The sequence below is a fragment of the Mytilus trossulus genome, chromosome 2, assembly GCF_036588685.1.
Source record: "Mytilus trossulus isolate FHL-02 chromosome 2, PNRI_Mtr1.1.1.hap1, whole genome shotgun sequence".
NCBI classification, from domain to species: domain Eukaryota; kingdom Metazoa; phylum Mollusca; class Bivalvia; order Mytilida; family Mytilidae; genus Mytilus; species Mytilus trossulus.
The window spans coordinates 43505715-43530891 of record NC_086374.1 but is presented as its reverse complement, the minus strand read 5'-3'; the positions used below and the strand labels follow the sequence as shown (position 1 = coordinate 43530891).

General features: G+C 31.5%; 1 protein-coding gene across 1 annotated transcript in view; it reads left to right on the top strand.

Annotated features, from left to right (window-relative positions):
- Positions 1 to 9473: 9473 nt before the first annotated feature.
- The window catches only part of LOC134707307 (proto-oncogene tyrosine-protein kinase receptor Ret-like), a 53717-nt gene continuing 38013 nt past the window's right edge, over positions 9474 to 25177 (top strand). The window contains exons 1-8 of the mRNA XM_063566954.1: positions 9474 to 9701; positions 11583 to 11636; positions 15653 to 15723; positions 16683 to 16778; positions 18470 to 18568; positions 19808 to 20341; positions 21931 to 22029; positions 23272 to 23367. Of these exons, the coding sequence (XP_063423024.1) occupies positions 9628 to 9701; positions 11583 to 11636; positions 15653 to 15723; positions 16683 to 16778; positions 18470 to 18568; positions 19808 to 20341; positions 21931 to 22029; positions 23272 to 23367 (1123 nt within the window). The 5' untranslated portion in view covers positions 9474 to 9627. The remainder of the gene's footprint in view (positions 9702 to 11582; positions 11637 to 15652; positions 15724 to 16682; positions 16779 to 18469; positions 18569 to 19807; positions 20342 to 21930; positions 22030 to 23271; positions 23368 to 25177) is intronic.

The following is a 25177-nucleotide window of genomic DNA, read 5'->3' as shown; positions in this document are numbered from 1 at the left end:
AAACAACCCGACCACAGAGCATACAGCCACCATTTGCACTTCAAATCGTAATAAATACCGCTATCAAAAGTGTGTACGCCAGACTCGCTTTCCTCTGCAGTGATGATCGAATTAAAAAGTTAAAAAGGGCAAAAACTGACCCTGAAAATTCGTCAGTATACGATTGCACGTGCTTGTCGGACAATTTATAAATATATTCATATCGGTCGTATGCGGTGCTTTGCTTTTGCGCCAATTGGCATTTCATTTGCGCCAAAAAAATCTTTCATTTCCACCACAAAAAATATTTCGTTTGCGCAAAAATAAAAGCTTTAAATTGCGCCAATATTACAGGTAAATACAGGTAAGTGGTATAAATTATATATCTAAAAAAAGACTTTTGAGAATAAAAGCTTTTGTTTTTAAATTAAAATATATTCCTCAGAAATCAGTCCACATTAAACCACACAAGTAATGTTAAAATCTTAAAAAAAGATAGTCCGTTTTTTCATGAGCTGCAGTCCATTTCTGTTGTTTTACTGGCTTTGCAAGGTTTTATTTATTTGGGGTACCAATACACGACTTGGTCTCCATTTTTAAGAACATATGATCTGATAATAAACTCAAAGTGTGGTCCTCAAATATTACACACTGTTTTATGTCTAAATTGGAAATGTCCATCTTGACACCTCGAACATGTGAACCCTATATTTGATTATAAGCTTTAGTGTCTCTCGGCTTCAGACATGAGTGTGGCATTGAACTCACCCCATTATCCAGAGAAATACTGTAAAGATAAACCTTTTAGAGCAATGAATATTTAACGCTTCCGTTATTGCTGACCTGTAAAATGACGCAAATGAAGTTTTTATTTTTTTGCGCATATGAAATATTACCTTGTGGCGCAAATGAAATATTGTAATTTTCAAAAATTGGCGCAAATGCAATGCATCTTACGTGTGTTGGCTAATTGGATGGGGTATGGTATATCACGTGCACTTAATTTTGATACAGTTCAACTAGTACGTGATTTTTAAAGGAGTATTTGTGACTTTTTGCCTTTTTCGATATTTTTGCTTTTGCATTATTGTACAATGTATTAATTGCATATGCGGATTAAGGTCAAATCGGTGATAACGAATTTGATACCTACAAAAAATGTAATTCTCCTTTAATAAATGCATTTAACTGCATTTACAAGTGACTGTTTTTCTCGGTGTCAACACGAGATGTCCAGGTAATGTGTTACGTCTTTCTGTGAACTGTAACTTTGTGAGTTAGAACTCTAAAACTAGCTCAGAGTGTTAGTTTAGTACAAAGAAATGATTATATTGATAACAAAAACATGTTCTCGTCCTAAATATTATGTATATTAACGTGTCGCGGGACGTTAGGCAGCCATCAATTATAATCAGCAGCAATGACATTAATGCATTACTTATTACAGTATAAGGCTTTCTTTCCACCGCTTTGGGTCGTAAATAACAAGTAATAAGATTATCTACGGAAGGGCAACAAATATGCGAGAATATGTTCAAATCCAAATAGTATTGGAATAATTAAAACACAAATGTTTTCTTTTTTATTTACCAACAGCTGATATATATAAATTGTATCTTTTTCTTAAATTGATGTAGTCATACTGAATTAAACAAAGCAGTGATTTGATTCATTTGATGATGCTTTAACTTAAAGTCATAAGAAACCTCAAATTAAAAAAATATGCATATGTTTTTTTATAACTAAATTGATAGTTTTTATTATACAACTTATGTACGTATACTTTTTCTGAGAAAAAATCTTTATTTTGTCCACATTTAGAAGAAGTTTACTTATTTTCAATTGCTTGCTTCCAGGAAGCAATTCGCCGACATATTTTCCGTATGCATAGTGACCCGAACGTAACCCTCCTCGTAAAAATCCGGTGACCACAATACGCATGTATACGTCATTGAAATAAACAAATATATGATTATACATGTTAAACACGTGCTCAAAACCCATGCTTTTTGTGATTTGTTTACTATAAGGTGACAATCGGTAAACTTCGGCTTCAAAACACGGCATTTAATGAGCAGCAATATTTGTTAGATCATAACAAGCAGAGAGAAAAAAAATTGACGATTATATGATATATTTGCGAAAATAATGATAAAATCGTGCATAGAAGACTAAGTTTATGATGTATACATGCATTGGTCCAAGAATTTGACAAACATTATTTTTCACGACTCACTCGTTTCATATGACTTTAAAAAAAAAATAATTGGAGATTTTCACAAATTACTGCGTCCATCTGTACATTGCAATTTGACTTTAGTCTCTTGCCAGCTCTGTGTTAAAAAACATCTCATTGGCACTCACACCACATCTTCCTATATCTATCGTTGTAACTAAAAATTAAAAAAATGGTTTGCACACGTAAATTACATAACACAACTCTTGTAAACAAACAGGTGATTCATCTACATACCATGCTTATATAAATAGGAATTGTATTGTATAAGAAAACCATATAAATGTAAGTGTGCTTGTATGTAATTTCTATAATTTCTTTATCATAATGTATTTATTATGTAATTAATCATTCAGCTCAGGGTGATAATTAAGATTAGCAACGTATACTGCTATAATCGATTTATAGGGCTGTTATTAACTTTGAGCCTATAGGAAGTGTTTCTTTGTTTCACTAACAAATAGGAAGATGACGTGATAAGTTGGGCTAAACTTATCATCTTCTGTTCAAACATTATGACGTCGCTGATATGTCCGGGTCAAAGTTGTTAAGGCCGGGTCAACGTATTTGACGTCAAAAAGCCATGATACGTTATTTGGTTAAGAGTTGATATAGACAGTGGGACGAACATTAATCAATAAATTTACGAAGCTGCAAAAGCCGACACAATCAACTGATATATGTAGTTGAAATATAGAAAATTAAGATGCAGCGAGCTAAACAGCGGTCTACGATGTCATGTTTTCTAAATTTTGAAATTGGCATGATGTAGGCATCGCATAAATTTTTTTTATAAAAAAGAAAGTTCGTTTATTTCATATCCGAAATATTGATGATGTCCAATATATCTCACAATAAACTTCTTTTTTTCTACAATAACTAACACCCATAGCACGATTAAGTTTATTTGCACATTATGGTATATGGTATCATGTCGATGAAATATATCAACACATATTTAATATAATATCAAAATATTTCGTATAAGTAAAATAAAAAAATAACTGTGATAGAAGTCTATTCGAGTCGGCCTTTTCGTGCTAAATGGTTTAATCCCATGAAGCGCTGAAAAAATAACGGTCTATACGCAGACAACCAGAAGAAATTACATTAACTTTAAAGCCCATAGAAACACAACTCTTAACGCAAAACCATAGTCTCAAAAATGCTTATAAGAAACAATTTAGAGTTTCAAATTGAATACCCACACAACAGTGCCATATGCTGAATTACATAGAACGGGTAATACCAATTGTACCTTGGTAATAGGATTTAATTCTCTCATACATTTTTCGCAACTAAATGTCAGATAGGAGACGTTTGACCGGTCATACGATGTGTCAAAAATTGTATACTTTAAAATGCTTCATTAACTGGACTATCAGTGTGACTGTTGAAGAAACATACAGTGCATTGTGCGAGGGTTTTGCCGGTAAAATATCACAACTATAATGTATACCAATTATGAGCGATCATTTTTTCCAACGAAAAAACCTGAATGATAAGTATTAACGGTACTGTCCGCTTTTGATTCGTAAAGTGAGTGAGTCAAATATGATTTTCATCACTTTTATTTTATCATTCATGAACTAAACGGATGATTAATGACTATTACCTACATACAGTAATGTATGCGCCAATACTCCGTGTTGAAGGCCGTACCTTGACCCATAATGGTTTACTTTTATAAATTATTATTTGGATAGACAATTGTCTTATTGGCACTCATACCACATCTTCATATTTCTACTTAAACGAAAGAGGGTAATTTACGATCTAACCATTTTAAATACTGGTTCAGCATGACGATTAAATGTTTCAAATATTTATCGCATAAAAGTTTCTCCCAGACGAAAATTAAAAGAGAGTAGTAAGCAATCTTTAACCGCCTAACTACACAAAAAACCCAGTGATAAATGTTAATCTTTTAAAACAAATACAATTCAGCAGGCATTATACAGTTTTATATAAACACCTAACATATCATTAACAATTCAAATACACCAACTCGTTTATATATCATATTAAATTCGAAAGCCTCCGTTCTTTGCAATAACTTTGATGAATAGTTGTTATTTGAATAATAAACCAATTATTTTTCAAAAGGATTTCATTTATCATATAATTGCAGTAACATGTTCTTTCGCTTTTAAACTAGATAAAAAAAACATGTTGAAAATGTTTTACCCATTTATGACGCGGAATAAGGGTCATACATATCGAATTAAACATATGCTTAAATCATTTTTTGCATATGCTATATTATATTTTAGCGTATGCTTAAATGATTTTAGCATATGCTTAAATGATTTAAGCATATGCTAAATTCATTTTAGCTTAAGCTTAATTAAATTTAGCATTAGCTGAACTCAATTTTGCATAAGCTAAAATCAATTGAGCATATGCTGATTTGTTTAGCTCATGCAAAAATGAATTCAGCTTATGCTAAAATAAATTAAGCATATGCTAAATTCGATATTTATGACCCTAATTCCGCGTCATACCCATCGTTAAAAGTTCTAAGTGATATAGTCCAAAATGTTTCACTGGTAAATTATTAAGTCAGGGATTTCGCTAGCATAACTTACTTAAATTTTTACTTAATTCTTTCATAGATACATAGATTTGATTAGTACATTTGGCTGAAAACTTATTGACGAAACGGTATTTCACAGCCTACATTTAATGTTAGCTTTCTATAGAGTTTAAACCTTAACTATCCTACTGTGCTTCCAGTCGAAATGTTTATTTTTGGCATAGCACAAGTAATGTTTTCTTTGATTGTCCATGACGTTTTTAAAAATAATAAATCCATTGGATGTGTTTTAGTCGATTTAAGTCTCTAATGCACGATTTTTTGTTATTTATGGATGTTGGCATTTAGCCAGCTTTCAGAAACTACGAGTACTTTCAAATCGTACATTCGTGTTGTTTTTACCTGTTGACACTATTTGTAAATCTTTTTTGTTATTCAATGTTTTCTTGTTTAACGCAATTTTTTCTGGCGTACTAAATTATAATCATGATACCTTTGATAACTATTTACACCACTGGGTCGATGCCACTGATGGTGGACGTTTCCTATCCGAGGGTATCACCAGCTCAGTAGTCAACACTTCGGTGTTGACATGAATATCAATGATGTGGTCATTTTTATAAATTTCCTGTAAACAAAACTTAGAATTTTTCGTAAAACTAAGGATTTTCTTATCCCAGGCAAAGATTACCTTAGCTGTATTTGGCACAATTTTTTGGAATTTTGGATCCTCATTGCTCTTGATATGATTGTCACTGATGAGTCTTATGTAGAAACGCGCGATTAACATTATATCTCTTTTCTCTATTTTTGATATATACCTCATTTAATAAGTGTGTGAAGAGAAATACATACATATTTATGTCTCTGGTGTTTGATGTGACTATAAATTTCCACTTCTGCTCTCGTACTATAAACAACAAAATTTTTACTTCAATAACAAAACAAATCCGTTTCTTCATTACTCTATACCTTACAACAAGATTATTTACATTTACCTTTTTACCTAATTTCATTTGGTGGCATTTTGGCCAATGTTATGGTTGGCCATCTGATATTGTTTAACATCTATCACCGTATTTTATCAATTTTTGTATTTTCGTTGTATTACAGATTACAAAAATTTGTTCAGTGTATGTTCACCTGTTTGTTTTAATATGTATTTTGATTGAGTTAGGCCATTTCAATTAATATTTTATAGTGCGTCTTTCTATGTTGTGACGTTACACTATTATGTCATGCATGGGTGAAGGTTGCACCTAATTAAATGTTTAAACCCGTAGCATTTGTTTTCACTTGTCCGATCCTTGTCAGGATCCTTTTTGTTTACATCGTTGTTTTAACTGTTTGAATGCCTTAACACTAATCATTTTAGGGCCTCTATAGCTTGCTGTTCGGATTTAGCCAAGGCTCGCTCCATGTTAAGACAAATAATGGTTTACTTTTTACACATTGTTACCTAGATGGAGTGTTGACTCATAGGCATTCATACCACATCATCTTATATCTATTTAGATATACTAATCCGAGTTCTTATTATTGTGAAACTTAGTCGAATTGTTCACATTAAGAAACATTTTTTTTGCAATATACTTGCGACAAGTGTGTATTCATCCTTATTAAAGTACCTCCTCGTGAATTGATGTTAACAGTATTAATAATAACTTCCTTATTGCATACATGTATATAAAACCTCTTCTATGACACTTGAAAGTACTTTTAATGTTATTGGTAAATTTCAGACGATTGAGTATCGCCTACAAGATAATTGAAACCCAATTTCTAAAAATACACAAACATTTTCTGAGAAAATGATGTTAAAAAACTTTGATATATGTCTTGATCTTCCATTTTTGTGAAAGAGAGCGTGTTTCCTCTTATCGTTGATGTAATTCTCATTCGTTAATCATTCCATATAAACATCATTCACAAAAAGTTCGTGTTTAATTTCATTTAAAGATAAATGTTTTTTTACTTGAAATTATAACGGTGAGATCACCAGTATTGAATCTGAACGAGCGTGTTCGGGGATAATTGCAAACATGTATCAGCTTCTGCAGTTATATTTGATGCGTATAGGTGAAACATGAAGCTGAGTAAGCTTATTTGTGTTTTTCTAAATGTTCGTTTAGTGTTAAAACTATTACCGATCTAAAGCAATGGTCTGGCTAAAGTAAACTTTGATATAACAAATGTTGGTTTGTTATTATTGTCCACTTTTATGTAACTTATGAAATTCGAACATTTCTCCACAGTCCATGATTTAAATTGTTTTACATAATGAGGAAAAACTTGTTTACCAACAATTTCAGTCTTCCGAATGTGGCACCCATCGTTTGTAGCTTAGTTAAAGGAATACACGAGGGATAAACGACATATGAATTATATTCTATAACGGTCAATCAACTTGTGTTTGCGTCCGCAAAATTTACAAAGAGAAGATTTCCACTTCCCCTAAATGTGTGACCAAATTCAATCCAAATTTGAAACAATTATTTTTTCTTCAAAACGAATGTATCAATATTCCTTTTGAATTTTCATAGAAATATATTTTTAAAAGTGAACAGCAGATATTTGTTTGTAGTTCTGACTGACATTTCAGTCAAAGAATTTTGTCATTGTATACAGAATATGACTATCACTACTATCATTTAAAAAGTTCCGATAACCGATAGAATGTGGAAAAAAACCATAAAACAACCTCATTATGAAAGTAGTTAAAATAGCTTGAAAAAATAATGAGTAAGACTGCTTGTAATATATTAAGTTTTCTTCAATATCTCCATATTTGTTAATCTAATTTTGAAAGAAAAGAAAAAAAACATTAAATGTATGACTCGCTTCCTTTCGTTAGATTGAATATGGAGCACTTAATGCATACATCTCATAAATAGTGACAGCGCCTGACAAGGGTTTGTGAAGTTGACGCATCCGGCTTTTATAAGTCAAATAGACTGTTGATGTCAAATTATGGAAATATTGATGATATTTATACTGCATTCGCTATTACTTGCTTTCGTTTCAGTTGGATTGGAATGAAACGTATAATGATACTTACCGTTAAGACACACATGCGTTGTACATTGAGTTAATATAATTATATGCATTAAATCTGTTTCCATGTTTCAAAATTTTAATCGATTCAAAGCAAGTATTTGTGTGAACTGTAAATGTGTTTAAATTGATATTCTAAATAGTGTCTGCATAGAGTAAATGTGTTGAAAAAATATGAAAAAGCAAATCGAATCTGTTGTTGGTCCCCTTTGTTGCATTGGCAGTGACAGTACAAAATCGCTCATGGTCAACTACAAATATCAAATATATTAAATTCCGCCTTTACAATGTGAACTTTCAACCTTTTGCAACATAACCATATTAATCTTGGTATGTATGATGAGTTTATTGATGTTCCCATAAGAATTTGTTTAATAAAGAGAGGGTTGTTATTTAAAAAGAAACTTTAGAACCAATAGTTCCAATGGTAAGTTATAGTAATCCGGAAGTATTCACTCTGGTGTTGTTAATCGTTATATGCTGTTTGAGTAACAGATGACCACGATTATGTTCCAATTGGTTTTCCATGATTCACACATTCCACCGAATGACACTAATTTCCAAATCTGTACTTTTGTATCTAGTTGTGGTAAAGTATCACCTTAAGAGTGCACTTTATCATTAATAAATATTAGAAGAACTTGTGACTCATTTATAATTCATATACAATAAAGAAGATGTAGTATGATTGCCAATGAGATAACTCTAGACGAAATGACAAAATGACACTGAATTGATAACGGAAGGTCAACGTACGGCCTACAACAATGAGCAAAACTCCTTACACATATTCCGTTATAAAAGGTCAAATTTAAAACATTTCAAACGACAGCCTGATTGATATGCCTCCTTATGTGGGACATGCACATCCAGAATGTGGAAGGGTTTTACATGTTGATGGGAGGATTAAATATGGTAGATAAATAGTTATCAAAAGTACCAGGATTATAATTTTATACGCCAGACGCGCGTTTCGTCTACATAAGACTCATTAGTGACGCTCAGATCAAAATAGTTTAAAAAGCCAAATAAATATAAAGTTGAAGAGCATTGAGGACCCAAAATTCCAAAAAGTTGTGCCAAATACGGCTAAGGTAATCTACTCCTGGGGTAAATTAGCATTCCATAACCTGGAAAATGGTGTAAAAGTACAAAATAAGAAATATAATAAAAAACATCTGTATCTAAGATTCAAATCAGTTCAGATTTTAATTATAACGGGAAAAATTCAGTATAATGATGTTTCTGTTTTTTTGTTTGTCGAATTTATGTCACATTTTACCATAGCAGTGACAATGTTGTTAAATACTAGAGGAATCATGGTTTTGAAAAATAATATTATGTATCTTACAAATGAACTTAGAGGTGTTATAACCTGCTCAAACATAAGCTTAAGTTTAACTGTATTAGCACTTGAAATAGCAGAAACATGATGCGTTTTAAATACATGTAACAGCAATGCATGTCATAATGTTTTGGTTCTGGATAAGAGATGAAGTGATAGAAACGTCGATTTTGGTCTACAAACTAATTTTCAATAAAGTCATCATTCGAAACGGTATCCAGCGTGTTATGACAGTAAGTGTTATTACTTATGTTTATAACAGTTGTATAGTCCTTACATTTGAATCATTCTAAATTGAACAGTAAATATCAAAGGACATTTATGTTATCAAAAACAATAATCACTATAGATGGACATGGAAAAGAAAAGTGTGTAAGATAACGGTGTTTCCCAAACTTGAAGTACATTAAAAGTGCTTGGAGTGGACACTTATTAGACCTCCGGGTTTGATTCAATGTTATTTCAGTTAACAAAAGTATGGCGCAGATTACACACAGTAGTTGGATTCAAGGAATAATATTTCTTTCATCCGTACATTTTTTGTTATGTGGGTGAGTACACTAGAACATTTTTATACACAATATAATATACATTTACTTTGCATTTCAAAGATTCATAGTATATATTTTTAACGATATTTACCTTTATAGTTAAGTGCCAGTCTTTGTAAGAATCAGGCAATTTAGGTAAAAATCAAAACATGATCAGAAACAACCCACCGAGCTAATCATGCTTTTTAATACTAACCATCCTCCTGAGTTAAAAATAATTGGTCTTTCGTTTGTGTGTGTCTGGTAATATCAAATAACTTGGTTAGAAAATTGGTTAGAATGATAGCAAATTATAGCAAATTACAGAGTTATCTCCCCTTATTCGTTAATTTCTAGTGCATTTTAACCAAATTGTATCTTCTATTACCAGAACAGAAAACAGAAATGAATGTAATTTTTGTGCATAACTACATTTTATGAACTGAAATCAATGTCAAATTGGGTGGGGTTTTTTGGTCATGTTTTCACCACTGCCTGATTCTTAGGCAGACTGGCACTTAAAGACTTTATATTCTTTTATATAAGAAAACATTTAAATATTTTTAAATTGAAGCAATCACCCCATGTGTAACCGGTGGACATAGTGAGAGTTGTTGTATAAGGATTTTCTTATCCCAGGCATAGAATACCTTAGCCGTATTTGGCACAACGTTTTGGTATTTTGGATCCTCAATACTCTTCAACTTTATACTTGTTTGCATTTTAACTATTTCGATTTGAACGTCATTGATGAAACTTATGTAGGCGAAACGCGCGTCTGACGTATCAAATTATAAGCCTGGTACCTTTGATAACTACTGTTGCATGCAGGACATAACCTACTTTTCTTGATTTTTCATTATCCGTTTAATTCCAAAAATAGTAAGTTAGCAATGAAGGATTTTTTTTTAAATATTTGAATGTGGCTTGAGCATATTTAACTGATATTTAAAAATGTTCATTTTATCACTTACTAGTCTTAGAATGATTAGATGAAAATTCTTTAAAAAAAAACATACAATTGTATAGAATACAGATAAAACTGACGGAAAATTTTGTTTATGTTGTCTTTATGATTCCCCATTTTCAAAACCAGTCAGTATTCTATAGTTTTCCCTTAAAATAAACATATAAAAACGGATGTCCGGTATAAATGCTTTATAATAGTTAAACTTTAAGGGTCAACGAACGTGAGTAATGAGTGAAAAACCCCGTTTCCGAAAATTTGTAAATTATTCAACTTTTCTTTTTCTCCTTCAATGTGTTGTTATAAATAAATCCCGATTGTAGGAGCGTTTAATTTTGTCATTTTATTACGGACCTTTCCTTTAAAATGTTCTTGGTTTTTTTATTTTTACTTTTGTTCATCTTCTTTTTAATGAGGAACATGTTAACAAAACTATTGAAATGATAACTTTTATAAATATCCAAAAATAAGATATGTTTTATTGTTAGTTATTGGGCATTATCAAGACATCATTCAGATTTGAAATATATTATGTTTATATACCTATCATGTTTATAAATAATATTTTATTCAAAAAAGAAAACAACGACATTGAAAAACTCTTGCATACGTTAACCATAAAAGTTATTAATGTTCCTACACACAATACGTTCTTTCACAGTCTCATTTAACAAATTATTACAGTTTATATGATAGCTACTTTTGTACATAGTTTATGTCATAAATGAAAATTGTCTGCAATAATTGATGTCATGGTTAATGCTATGTTCGGTATGGTTTGATATTAGTAAGTTTATTTTCTTATAATAGTTAATAGAATGTGATGAGGACAATAATACAAAAGTCGTTACTATATAAACTTAAATAATTGACAAATGATAACCTGGTATGTTGCTGTCATTCTTAGATTATATTTTCATACTTTACTTTTGTAGAAATTTTTGCTCCAGACAAAAACAATACCAGTATGGCACTAAGTCTTGTCCTGAGTATGTATTCTGATATTTTACCATTATGAATTGTTAAAAATAAGAAAAATACACTCACTGAATTATTATTCTATCCGAAATAACATTCAGAAATTCCCATTCAATTTAACATTTGTTTCTCATCAAAATGTATATGCGATGAATTAATATATATTCATCTGAAAGTTTAAAATTAGAATTTATGGAAAACATACAATTTTAAAGAAAAATGCAACACAAATCGCACCATATATAACCAAACGGATATCATTACACAAAAAATTTAAAAAGCAACATTTTCCTACCTCCAAAAAACTATGTGAAATCGTTTTTTTTTAGGAAGAACATTCCAACCATAATGTTCCTACTCTTGTTTAACTCATTGTGTTGTCTATGAAAACATAACATAATAAGCATTTGTTTTCGGTATTTGAGTCATAAACAGGAATAAACACGTGGTTTTAGAATATATTGGCCGCTAATTTACAGTAGACATTCTTTTATTGTCAGCCTTACCATGGTGGCTTCCATGAAAGTGTCGAAAAGAATAATTATTATCATTAACTATATACAAGCTTCAGGTTATCATTTAACTTCCACCACAATATTTCACAGGTAACTGTCTCTTAATTATGTCCGGATCAGAGATAAATATAATGTACATAGACCACATACATGCACTTGTAACAAGTCAAATTAAAACAGTTAAGGTAGTCATCTTTTATTTTAATCAAGTTTATTGAGTACTCGAACGACCATCCAAATTAATTTCTGTGTGCAGGCCATGATAAATAATGGACTTCTAGCTGATCAGAGGTATACACTTTTGGTATGGCGTAGCAGCAGTTATTAGAGACGCCTTTTCTTTTTATTCTTCAGTGAAATAGATAAACACAAGGTTAACAGATGGTGTTAACCGTTGTTTATTTCCTCTGAAACCCATTTATGTTGATAGGATAACATTTCAATAAACCTATTTAGCTAGCACTCCAACCTGAACAAGTCTAGCAATATATCACGAGAGTTATTTTAAAAGATTCTATAAAAAATGTGGAAATAAAGCAACGGCAATAGACCGTTGTTCAAAAGTCTTAAATCGATTTAGAAACAAACAAACTAAACCAAAGGACTATACGAGGACACAACGGAACAACAAAACACTGACGTGCAACAAAAACAACGCCAAATAACAAAAACAGATTATTTGATAAACATTGTCCTTAATTAGTAAATGACATTTCAGGATAAATGGTGGGTTGAACCTAGTTTTCTGGCTACCAAACCTCCTGCTTATTTGTCTAGGGTAAAAAATAACGCAACTATTACAGCCGTGACAGGAATATACAATGCACAACACAAAAGATAAGACATTACACGATATACAACTGAACCCACACAAGAAACATCGTAAATAAATATATAAATGTTGGATGAAGAAATACCAAGAATCATCGTTTAGCAATTCAAATTCACTGGCATCGGTAAAATAGTCAGATTCGGAAAAAGGTCACGTTCGGTACTTAACAGACAGACGACAAAGATGTAAGACCACACAATAAGACGTGTTTAAAAAGTAAAATCACACAAATACTGAACTCAGAAGAGAATCCAATCGGAAAGTCCATAATCACATGGCAACATCAAATGACAAAAACACATAAAAAACGAATGTACAAGAACTGTCATATTTCTGACTTGAAACAGGTATTTTCAAATATGGAAAATGGTGGATTAAACCTGGTTTTAAAGCGCTCAACCTCTCACTTTGATGATAGTCTCCTCAAATAAAATGTTGTTAGTCAGTTGAGTTACAGACACATCGTAAAGATCAATTTTTAATTTTTCCTTCTTATAACTCTGTTGGAGCACTTTCTGTGTAAGGAGAACACTCTTTTAAATGAAGCCATATAATGATAATATACATGAGCTTAACGTATCATTTGCGATATGTTAACATTATACTTCTGTGAAATGGAAAATTGGGAAGTTGAAGTCATATCGTTTGTTATAGATTTTAGTGTGAAATTGTCCGTCAGTGTCAATATTGAAAAATATATCAAGCTATCAGTGGTATCCTTAATAATGTTTACTGTGATATATGAACGCAAGAACTGACAAAAATATTACTCATATAGTTACAATCATTTCGAATTTTTGTTCATATTTATGATAGACAATATCAATGGTTGGGACAAGTTTTAAAATCAACGCTGATCAGATATGTGTTGACGTCTTTTCTATTATATTTATTAATCACCGCTTTATTCATTTAATTTTTGATCTTCAGTGCTGTACAACTTTGAACTTTTTTTCACTTTCGATCTTTTATATCTGGGCGTCTTGTGTCGTCTAGTCTTGTATGGACGAGGCGCGTTTTTGGCGTATTGAATTTTAAACCTGATGCTTTTTATTATCTATTAATCATGTGTTTCTTTGTCTAATAGGTTCTCCTATTTATTTTTATTGTAGTCCTGTTATATTATGTTGTCATTTCAATGTTATATAATTTACATTGCCATTAAAGTGCGAGGTTTGGCATGCCACAAAACCAGGTTCAACCCACCATGTTTTCCTTTAAAAATGTCCTGTACCAAGTCAGGAAGATGGCCATTGTTATATTATTGTTCGTTTCTGTGTGTGTTACATTTCAGTGTTGCGTCGTTTGTTTTCTCTTATTTTTTAGTGTAAATTCACATTGCGATAAGACGTGTCACGGTACTTGTCTATCCCAAATTCATGTATTTGGTTTTGATGTTATATTTGTTATTCTCGTCGGATTGTGTCTTATGCTTGGTCCGTTTCTGTGTGTGTTACATTTCAGTGTTGTGTCGTTGTTCTACTCTTATATTTAATGCGTTTCCCTCGGTTTAAGTTTGTTATCCCGATTTTGTTTTTTTGTCCATGGATTTATGAGTTTTGAACAGCGGTATACTACTGTTGCCTTTATTTAACACTAAAAACTTCCCTTATTGAGGTAATATCTACTGAACCATGCATTGCAATTATTATCAAGTGTACCATTCTTCAATATATTTATAAAATTTGCATCATAGGATTAGTAATATCATCACAATGTTTTATGATGTGCTCTAAAATCGGTGCCAATTTTAAAGAGTTATGTCCCTTGGTAGTTTGAATTCAACAAAGGATTGTTTTGATATTAATCAGTGTATAGCAATTGTTTTTGAAAAGGTTATGCCTATGGGATTTTTAAACTGTAGAAAATTGCATTGTAGGCTCTATCACACATACATTTATTGTTAATTTTTAATGAAAATTTTATACCAAAGGTTCATATTAAAAAAAAAAATGAAATGAGCAGACCGATGTTTTTATAAGATGCATGTCTCTTTGCAATAAAATTAGATAGAAACGTTGTTGTGCATGCATTAATATACGATATTTTTTTTCAAAGGCTTTATGTTTACTTATGATCACTGTCATTTGACAGATAAGGTACGTGCGTCGCGTGGGACATTGTCCTTTTATTCATCTTTTTGAGTTCGTACCTTCGTTTAATGCAAGTGTACATTTACATTAGAAAACATTATATAACAAGGTCTGGATTTGTTTTCGCACACAATAATTATGTTTCTTTATTTACATTTCTTATTTTATTTAAAGTTTGAATGACAAGAGTATTCAAACATACATAATTTTATGTAAATTTGTTAAGACAATGAAATGGTTAGCTAATGTTTTATTTTTAAGTGAACAATCATGGACCCTGGTAAAATTAATAAAGTATATATCTACTGTGGATTATGATATAAATCATATACGAAATTGTCTGCATTATTGACATTTCTGAAACTATTACAATTTAAAAAATGTTATTTCAGTTGAACGCAATAGTTGGTCTCAAATTAAAAAAAAAACATTGATGCTATACTATTTTATAATGTAATGAACCCATTTTTTTTTTTGCTTTGCTGTCGTTTTTGAACGTCTGAAAATTTTGTTTGTTTTGAATATGAAAGTAAAACTATTGTACGTGTATTGATAATTTAATGAATGCAATATTTAATTGTATGCAGGTGTTCAGATACAAAACGTTACAAAGAGATCCATTGCTGCGATAAATGGAAAGGATATACCTGTGATGTTCGTAAGTTTTTTATTATCATGATTTCAAATTGAATGAAAATATTTTTTCTATTATTTTGCATAGAACGATGCATCTAAATCAAAGGTAAGGTAACACCCGGTCACCAAAAGCCTTATTATTGTGAAGCTTATGTGTTTGAGGTATCACGATATCTCAGTAGTATGAGTGTGAATCCCGACGAGGGAAGAACAACACGTTGTTTGGTTGATGTTTTAACGAATTATAACCCCAGAATGTATACAGTCATATTACTGTATCTCCATCACTGCTGATGATCCGAAGGATAAATCTGTTGTGTAGTTGTCACTGGTTCAGACGTATATATATATAATGTTTCCGAAATATGAGTCATGTTTCAATATTTCCTTTGGCTGATATAGTCGGAAGTTTGGTTTTGTACTAATTTTCTAATTACAATTTCTTAAGATGGTACCCAACATCTTCACTAAAATTATTTGATCCGTTTAATTTTCATAAATTTTTGTGAAAGTATTTATTTGACCCTTTGACAAAAAAATAGAAATTTCAAAAACTTGAACCAACCATTTTATCAACTTAATATTCCGTTAACAATACAACGTAGTTCAAACGTTTATCTAATTTTAAAGATTATATCCCTGTAATGTTAAGTGCCACCTTAATACAAGCTACGACAAACACCACGAACGGTTACTCATGTATTGGGTTTCAACCTGATTGTTGCATCTTTAATAGAGAACAATTCTAATATTCGTGAAATATTTGACACTTAAAGAATGCATTATGTGACACGAATGACTCGTTAGAGTTCTAACCCTTGAAGATTTTGACAATCTCAACCAATTTTCCTAACGGTTATATTAGAAATATTATCATTTTAAATATAAACAGACGGTTTCGAAACTTTAAGTATCATTTGCATTAAGATATAGATGTTTTATGTGAAAATGTCTTAAATGACGTATTGGGTTTAATTTCAGCCATTTGTGATCCTCCTTGTTACGGTGGCAAAACCTGCTATGGTCCTGATGTATGTCGCTGTTCAAACAAAACCATAGGAGGTGAATGTTCTGGTCGTAAGTTAAGATTTATTCAATGTATTATTTTGTTTAGGTGTAATTGATTTGATGACCATGTTAAGATGAACTTCAGCGAATATTTCGTCATATCGAGGAGTATTGACAGTGATTTTGTAATAGTTTGATTCAATTGGTCAATTGTCCAAATTGGTCAAATAAAACACAAATTAATTTTTTGAATCTACATTGTTAGGCAAACGATGTACATTGAAAATGTTGTTTAAGAAAACAGTGCAAAATACACTAAGTACCGCCATTGTTATTGTTTGGTTGAGCCGTTGCCATGGTTAAGTTTAATTAATGCAACCTAGTTTTAATAGTCACAGTATAGATCCAAATAAATATTGTTTTGCTTTTCGGTGTTGTATTCCTAATGTTGGACAGAAGATCACTATTTACGCACCAACAATTTAATATATAAGTGTCCATTAATTGCATATGTTGATTTGAATATGCATATTCATAACAAAAAGATGACTTAGAACATGACTGTGTACTTGAACGACACATGGAAAAGTTGCATTTTAGAGGTTTTCCAAAGACTAAATGTAATACTATCGAATATTTGTAATTTGTTAGATATTATAATTCGTTTGGATTTATGGCTACAGGATTACCACTAAATCCACAACGATTAATACCCAAAAAATAACAGTTAATCTACAGTACACGAACATGTATATTCAAACGTTTAAAACTAGAACAGTTTATGTGGCACCATGTCCCTTCACACTATCAGATATACTTGTTTAGTGAACCACTGAATTCTGGTCTTATTTGGTGCGGTATGGGTGTCTGTCACTGTTGTAAGCCGTGTGGTTACCTGTAGTTGCTACAATTTACGTCATTCGATTTCTTGTGGATAGTTGTCTCATTGGAAATTTATCTACATATGATATATTACTATGGTCAATATCAGCGAAGAGGTTACAAACATAAGTGCGTAGAAAATACAAGAATTACACACGGAAAGGTTGAATAGAAATACAAGACAAGACAAACATTGGAAACTCAGAATGCTTCTGTTTATCTATGGCATTTAGACATGTACACTACCTTCATTCAGCTAGCCTTTGGTTAAAAGTGTGTACATCCAACGAATATTTGTCACGAAATCTTGATATTGATGCGTTATTAAATTAACTATAACTGTTTGGTTTACTCTGTGATTCACTACGGGTAAAAAAATAAAAGTTTGGTACAAACACCACGTTGTTTGCCATTTCTTCGCAGGGAACTACATGTTTAAAAATATACTTTACTAATCAGTATTATGCAACCACTTTCTTGACATTCGTTAATGAGAACAGAAAAGAAGGCAACATCCCGTCCTAAATGATCAATTAAAAAAATAAAAGACGAATATATCAGTAAACGAAAACTTGATAAATTGATTGAATTCTGTTTAATGCCACTTTCAACACTCGTGGACATTTCTTGGCGGTCAGCTTATATTAGTACAAAATGCCGTAATGCCACTAGAGAAACGACGAATTTTGTAAGGAAAATGACAGTCCAAACGAGAAGAAGGGTTTATTTCGACTGTTGTTTTTGGAATCTTATTTGATAATGACGTTAATTTCATGAACGAAAATTGATCTTAGTCTTATAAATACATAAAATACAAATTAATGTTTGAAAATAATACGCTGATTGAACAGCCTTTTTTTTTTTTTTTTTTTTTACAGATGCGTGTTTTCCACCATGTCAGCATGGCGGGGAATGTTATGGATTAAATAAATGTTCTTGCCGACCAGGTTATGCAGGCGATTTCTGTGACGTTAATCGTAAGTATGTTAGTAAAGTTTTTCATGTTGCAGTTCTCAGTTTAATAGAGCAATTGGTTAGCATACTTTGTCTTTTCAGAAATATATGAGTTGTTTACGTTGTAATTTCCGTTTAAGCTCAGCTAAACGAAATTACTTATATATGTGTGGTTTTCATTATTAAAAAGTTTCAGAAATTTAATCATTAACTTGTAAAAAACATTATAAAATTGAGAATGGAAATGGGGAATGTGTCAAAGAGACAACAACCCGACCAAAATAAAAAAAACACAACAGCAGAAGGTCACCAACAGGTCTTCAATGTAGCGAAAAAAATTCCCGCACCCGGAGGCGTCCTTCAGCTGGCCCCTAAACAAATATATACTAGTTCAGTGATAATGAACGCCATACTAATTTCCAAATTGTACACAAGAAACTAAAATTTAAATATACTATTCTCTTGTAGGGGCATTGAACTATATAAAAAATCCTTCTTTTGGAGTCCAGGTAAACGAGTTGCTCACAGCTCGATGCAAAATATCCATATACCAAGAAAACAGGATCTATCGATAAACAGTGACTTGTGACTTTTTAAGCCCATGTTGAAATATTTATACAAAAGTAAAAGTTGTTCTTAAGGAATAGATTAATCTTCTAAAACCCAAATTCTTGCTATTAGAGGCATATTCCATAATTTATGACTTGTGTATAAATACTTTATCAATTGGAACAATGATTCGAGGCAACACATAAGAATAATTTCTGTAGAAGTTGCAAAAAAATGTTCAAAGCTCTAACGTAATTGTCATTCAAACATCAATTTACGTTTTTTTGTTGAGTTAAGCCTGCCAATTGATATTTTATCGTGTGTTTTTCTATGTTGTGATGTTATGCTACTGTTTCAGAAAAGGGAGAAGGTTTGATACCATTAAAACGTTTAATCTCGCTGCAAATGTTTGCACCAGTCCTAAGTCAGGAATCTTATGTGCAGATGTTTTCGTTTGTTTATGTAATTTATACGTGTTTCTCGTTTCTTTATATAGCTCAGACCGTTTTCCCGTTTGAATGGTTTAACACTTGTTATTTTGTGGCCCTTTATAGCTTGTTGTTCGATGTAAGCCAAGGCTCCGTGTTGAAGGCTGTACATTGATTGATAATGGTTTACTTTTATAAATTGTTATTTGGATGAAGAGTTGTCTCATTGTCACTCACTCCACACCTTCCTATATCTCATCACGCGATTAATTGTTATTTTTTCAGCATCTGATATTATATTTGTGGTAGACGAATCAGGTAGTGTTGGACATGACGATTTCCGTGTAACAATGGAGTATCTTGCCAATGCTGTTAATAGACTTCCTATCAGATACGACTTACTACGTATTGGGTTGGCTTTATTCAGTGGCTCTACTAGAAAAAGTTTTAAACTCGATGATCATTTCACAAAAGAACATGTAACAGACGCTATATTGAAAACATATTTTGGAAGTGGCGGAACAAATATTGATGGTGCCCTTGGCTACACTTGTGAAGATATGTTCCAACTCACGACAGGAGATCGACCTTATGCACAGAATATTTTGGTGTTGATAACTGATGGACAGTCATCTAGTGCAAACAAACCTGGATTACAAAAATGTAAAAGCAAAAACGTAACAATAATTGGGATAGGAATTGGGAGTAGCGTTGATGAACAACAACTTAGATCTTTGGTCTCTAAACCAGAGTATTACTTTGACACAACCTATGATAACCTGGACACAACTTTGCCAAAACTTATAAAAACTATAACAGGTATGTTATTTACGTGTCTGGCGTTAATGAGATATGTTCGTTATTGTTCTGAGTAAAAGTATTTTCTAATTTACGTGTTTAATTTCTACCAAGTACTTATTAATGCACTATTACAATATTACACAGTGAAAGTAGATAAGACAACTTGAACATCCCATAGCTAACTAAAATTGCTTTTCTTCCATGTTAGAATATTCCTAACAATCAGATTAAACATTTTAACGATATAAGGCAGAAGAAAAAGCTATGATAATTTAAAAATCTAAACTCATTAGATATGTACTAATACAAGATTGATTATTGAGTCTGTAATAAATGATTTTGTTTTTGCTTTGAACTAGCTTTCAGTATTTGTTGGTACTCTTAGCTTAATTATTTGTGTCTTTCTTTTAGTCAATCCTTCTTCAGCTGATACTTGATATGTGTTCATGTTTTGTAATGTAACACTACTGTTCTAGACTAGAGGAAGGTTCATACTTTATATGACCTTTTAAATATATATTGATTCGAGCGTTACTGATGAGTCTAACTCTTTTGTAGACGAAACGCGCGTCTGGCTTAAATAAAAAAAAACTAGTACCTGAAAAAGCATGAAAATGTGTTTTACTCTTCGATGGTTTTCAATTGTTGAAGCATATTTTATATTTATTTTATTTTTTTATTTTTGTATTGTTTTATCTATCAGGACTGGCGTGCTCGTCTTATGATCATTTAAATTAGCTATCGATCAGAGCATTAGTTTTATCGCATGATTTGTTGTACATTTATCGATCAATGTATGTATAGCTTGCTGTGCTGTAAGAGTTTTATCAATTGTAATAATAGAATAAAACGAAAATAATTTAACGGTGTTAAATTTTCGCAAATCGATTAGTAACATACAAATAAAGGTTACAAAAAGGAGACAAGTACATGCACTAAAAAAAATTGAGACTTAGTGCTTCCACTGGGTAATAACATCCTTCTTTGCACGCGTGCAACAGTGTTATCACTATAGCAATCATACTACATCGTCTTATTTTCATATTCTTTAGAGGATGATTTGACGATTTTTGGGTTTTCGCTATATATATTTGAAACTGTAATACAAACATATATAGCAATTTCAAAAGGCAAAACTATCAGTACGGCTAAAATGATGTGTCGACACGTTATATAAGCTTTCAAAATTGGAGACGATTCGTGCGCATCGTTCCTGTGTCGACATGGCTGAAATGATTATGTACCCTATCATATACGGATTGTCCCTAAGAGAGTATTCGTTACCAATTCTCATGTGTAAACTGATAACTAGAAATTTTAAAACAGAAAAAGGATGAAACATTTAAATGTTTGAAATCACCCCCTTACTCACATATTTTGCCGTTTTTATTTCAAATGTGATTCGTACACTAAAATAAATCGATTAACACACTGTTAAACAAAAAATGATCAACTAAAAATACTTCAGCCCTTACATTTCCATTTCAAAAAATATATCCTCTCTGTATTTTATTATTTTGCCATTTTGTATTGACCTACTTGTCTGCATTTTGAAAGATGAGAAAAGTTCAAAGAAATCTTAATATAATTATCGTCTGTCTTTTTAGATTTTTGTCCACCAGGCTGCAAAAATGGCGGAACTTGCATATCTCGGGGAAAATGTCAATGTCCAGGTGGATATGCAGGTTTACTTTGTGAAACTAAGGGTAAGTCAAAATGAAAATGTTTGAGATATTTTTGTTTTTTTGTGTTGTTTTTTTACATCCATTTAGATGCACATACCAATCAGTAAACAAAATATACAACTGTAATGTGATTTTTTTTTAGTAATTAAAAGCTAGTCTAAAAATATTTTTCCGAGGTACATTTCCTGTTGTAAATTTTAGAAGTAAAATTGTAACAGTGTGGACAGATCATAATGCGTATGCTGATATTAAGAGATATTACTTAAAATTTGACGAATTCGTCCGCTTGACGAATCACACTAAATGCTTGTTTTATGGATATGCTATTTAGAAATATTTATGAAATCGTTATTGAAGCTATGAACCATTAAACTACATGTAAAGACACGTCTTAAACTTGAATGTTCCACACACTCTCGAATTGTATCAATGGTCGTTGCAATATTTTGATGATGAATTTCATAATTCGTTTTTCATAAAGTAAATACAAGTTGTAGCAAGGACCCATTACATGTAGCCTTTTTTTTTTTTTTAAATATGTTGAAAGCTCGAAAAGGACCGTGCCAAATTATTTTTTTCAATTTTAAATAGCACCACGATTTAAAATATATCATGCCTTTTTTGTTCTAAAAAATTAAATACTAGGTTGAAAAAATTGAAAGATACAAAGAGCTCGTACAAATGTTAGAACATTAATTTTATATCAGCTTTAAAGAACAAAAAAAGTAATTGCTTTCACACGCACGATCGTTCGATATTATATAAATTCTTTGATTATCGATTATCAGTTAAGAATATCAAAATATCAAATGGTAATCAATGCTTATCAAACTCCAGTACTATATGTTTCGAGTTTTTTCTTTATAATGCGTTGAGAAACCCACGTGTGGAAAAACTCAATTACGTTTAAAATGTCCATTGTAAATATGTATTAAGTGGTCGAAACAGACGAACGATTTTCTGATTTGATACGGTCAATTGATAAACTGAGCGATTCAAGAAATGGTTTCGTTCTTATTTTTTGAATTCAATAACTTAAACTTTGAGACAGCATTCAGAATGATTTAGATATCTAAATCCAGATAACTCAAAGGCAGCACATTTTTCGATTGACTTTTATTCATGCTATAAAATCACTTTTCATTTATTTTCTGTCAATTTCAAATTATACCACTAGAGACAAGCTTAGTTCGAGTTCATAAGTTAATGTTTTGTACCTTATTTTAAGTAATTTTAAAAATATGCTTTTTTCAATTATTTTAGTGACATGCATTCCAGAATGTCAGAACAATGGAACATGTTACAATACAAACCAATGCCGATGCCTTGTAGGTTATAAAGGAGATGTATGTGATATTCGTAAGTATATACTAGTACATCAGCTATAGTTATGTTAGAAAACTAAATAAATAGTTATGATAGTACAAATATATATTACATTATTGAATATTTTGTTAATTTCCTGAAGGAAAATAATAGTTCAAAACTGAAAAGGTAGTTTGTTTGTCCCACAGTAACTTATATTTCATCCTTATTTGACTCCCAATCTTAAAATTGACAATGTAATGCATGAGATCTTATTTGCGAACCAGATTCAGAAAAGCGATTCTCTTCGATGTAAATAAATGACCAATATATTTTTCTACCTATATATTCTAATGATTGTTCTTAGTTTCTAGTTTGATTAAAGATGTATTCTTCTGACGTTTCAGTCTCATTGGAATCTCGTTGTGAAATTATTTCCAAAGCATAGGTCACACGTGGAAAGTAGCAATGAATTTGATAAACATCATAATCAAACATAAAGCCTCGGTCACGCCTTACCGGATAATTCGAACGAACGCCTAACGGATAACTTTTTTCAATCCGTTCATGTCCGTAAGACGTCCGTTCTTATCCGTTAGACGTCCGTCCATATTCGTTGCCTGTCCGTTATTAAAACCTCGGTCATACCTTACCGGATAGCATGAACGGACGACTGACGGATGAAAATAAAAGTTGTCCGTTGACAAAATTGTTATCCGTTGGGAGTCCGTTGATGTACTGACCGAATAAAACGGACGTGTAACGGATGCATAACGGATACACACCGGATATGCAACGTACGAGAAAAGGACACGTACTGGACAGAACGGATGTCGAACGTACATCCAACGGACGAGTACCGCATAAAACGGACACCTAATGGAAGTGTACCGGATAAAACGGATGAACAAGATAAACGGAAATAAAAAAAAATACGGTCTTGTATCTGTTGCCTTTTTGAATTTCTTTTTTCAAAAGATTTATCATCGTCCGTCTTTATGTAATCACAATTGACATCTGGTGTTGCTCTTATTCTTCCTAACATCATTTTTTTTAACTACAATTAAAATGAAAAAAGCTTTAAAGTAATGCTTCTAAAATTTGATAAATCATGCCGAATAGCAAGGGCCACGAACAATCTAAACCTTATCATGTGTACAAAGTGCGAATTTAGAATTTCCTTCATGAACTAGAGGACTATAATTTTTTTTTTTTTTAATTTTCAGGTTTCGGCGTTAATGTACAAATTGATTTTTTTAAAAGTTATTGCTTAGAAATGATTAAATGCAACACTTTGCTTATGAACGACGACGAATATGGGAAGCAGAATCAAGGAAGACATTACCTTATTTTTCTGTAAAACAAACTAATCGTGTGTCCGATTCGCACTTTGTTCGCAGTGATCGTTTTATAAAATAATAATTTCCAAAAAATATCGAGACAAAATTACGTTACGGTAACATTTAAAAAAACACCAGTAAAAAAAAGCAATACAACCTTGTTGGACACCCATCCCCCCCTGGAAAAAGGGGGTACACAGGTGGTTCCATTTGGGTAAACAATAACAGTCTCTTGAAAATTCCAACAAAAGAATATTCCTGAATGCATGTTTCAGTTGTTCATATAATTATGTATTTGAAATACTATCGAGTGCGGCGAACTCGATATGGCTCAACAAGAACTTGCATGTGTTCATATGCTATTTTTTTCCCTAATTAACCCAGTAATAAATAAAACACGAGAAGAAACAAGAAACTGATATGAGAGGACTACATTTTGAAATTAAATATACATAAAACTTGCCATTATTAGCTGCTTTGACTATATCTTCTTTGAGATCCACACTAAAATGATATATCTCAAT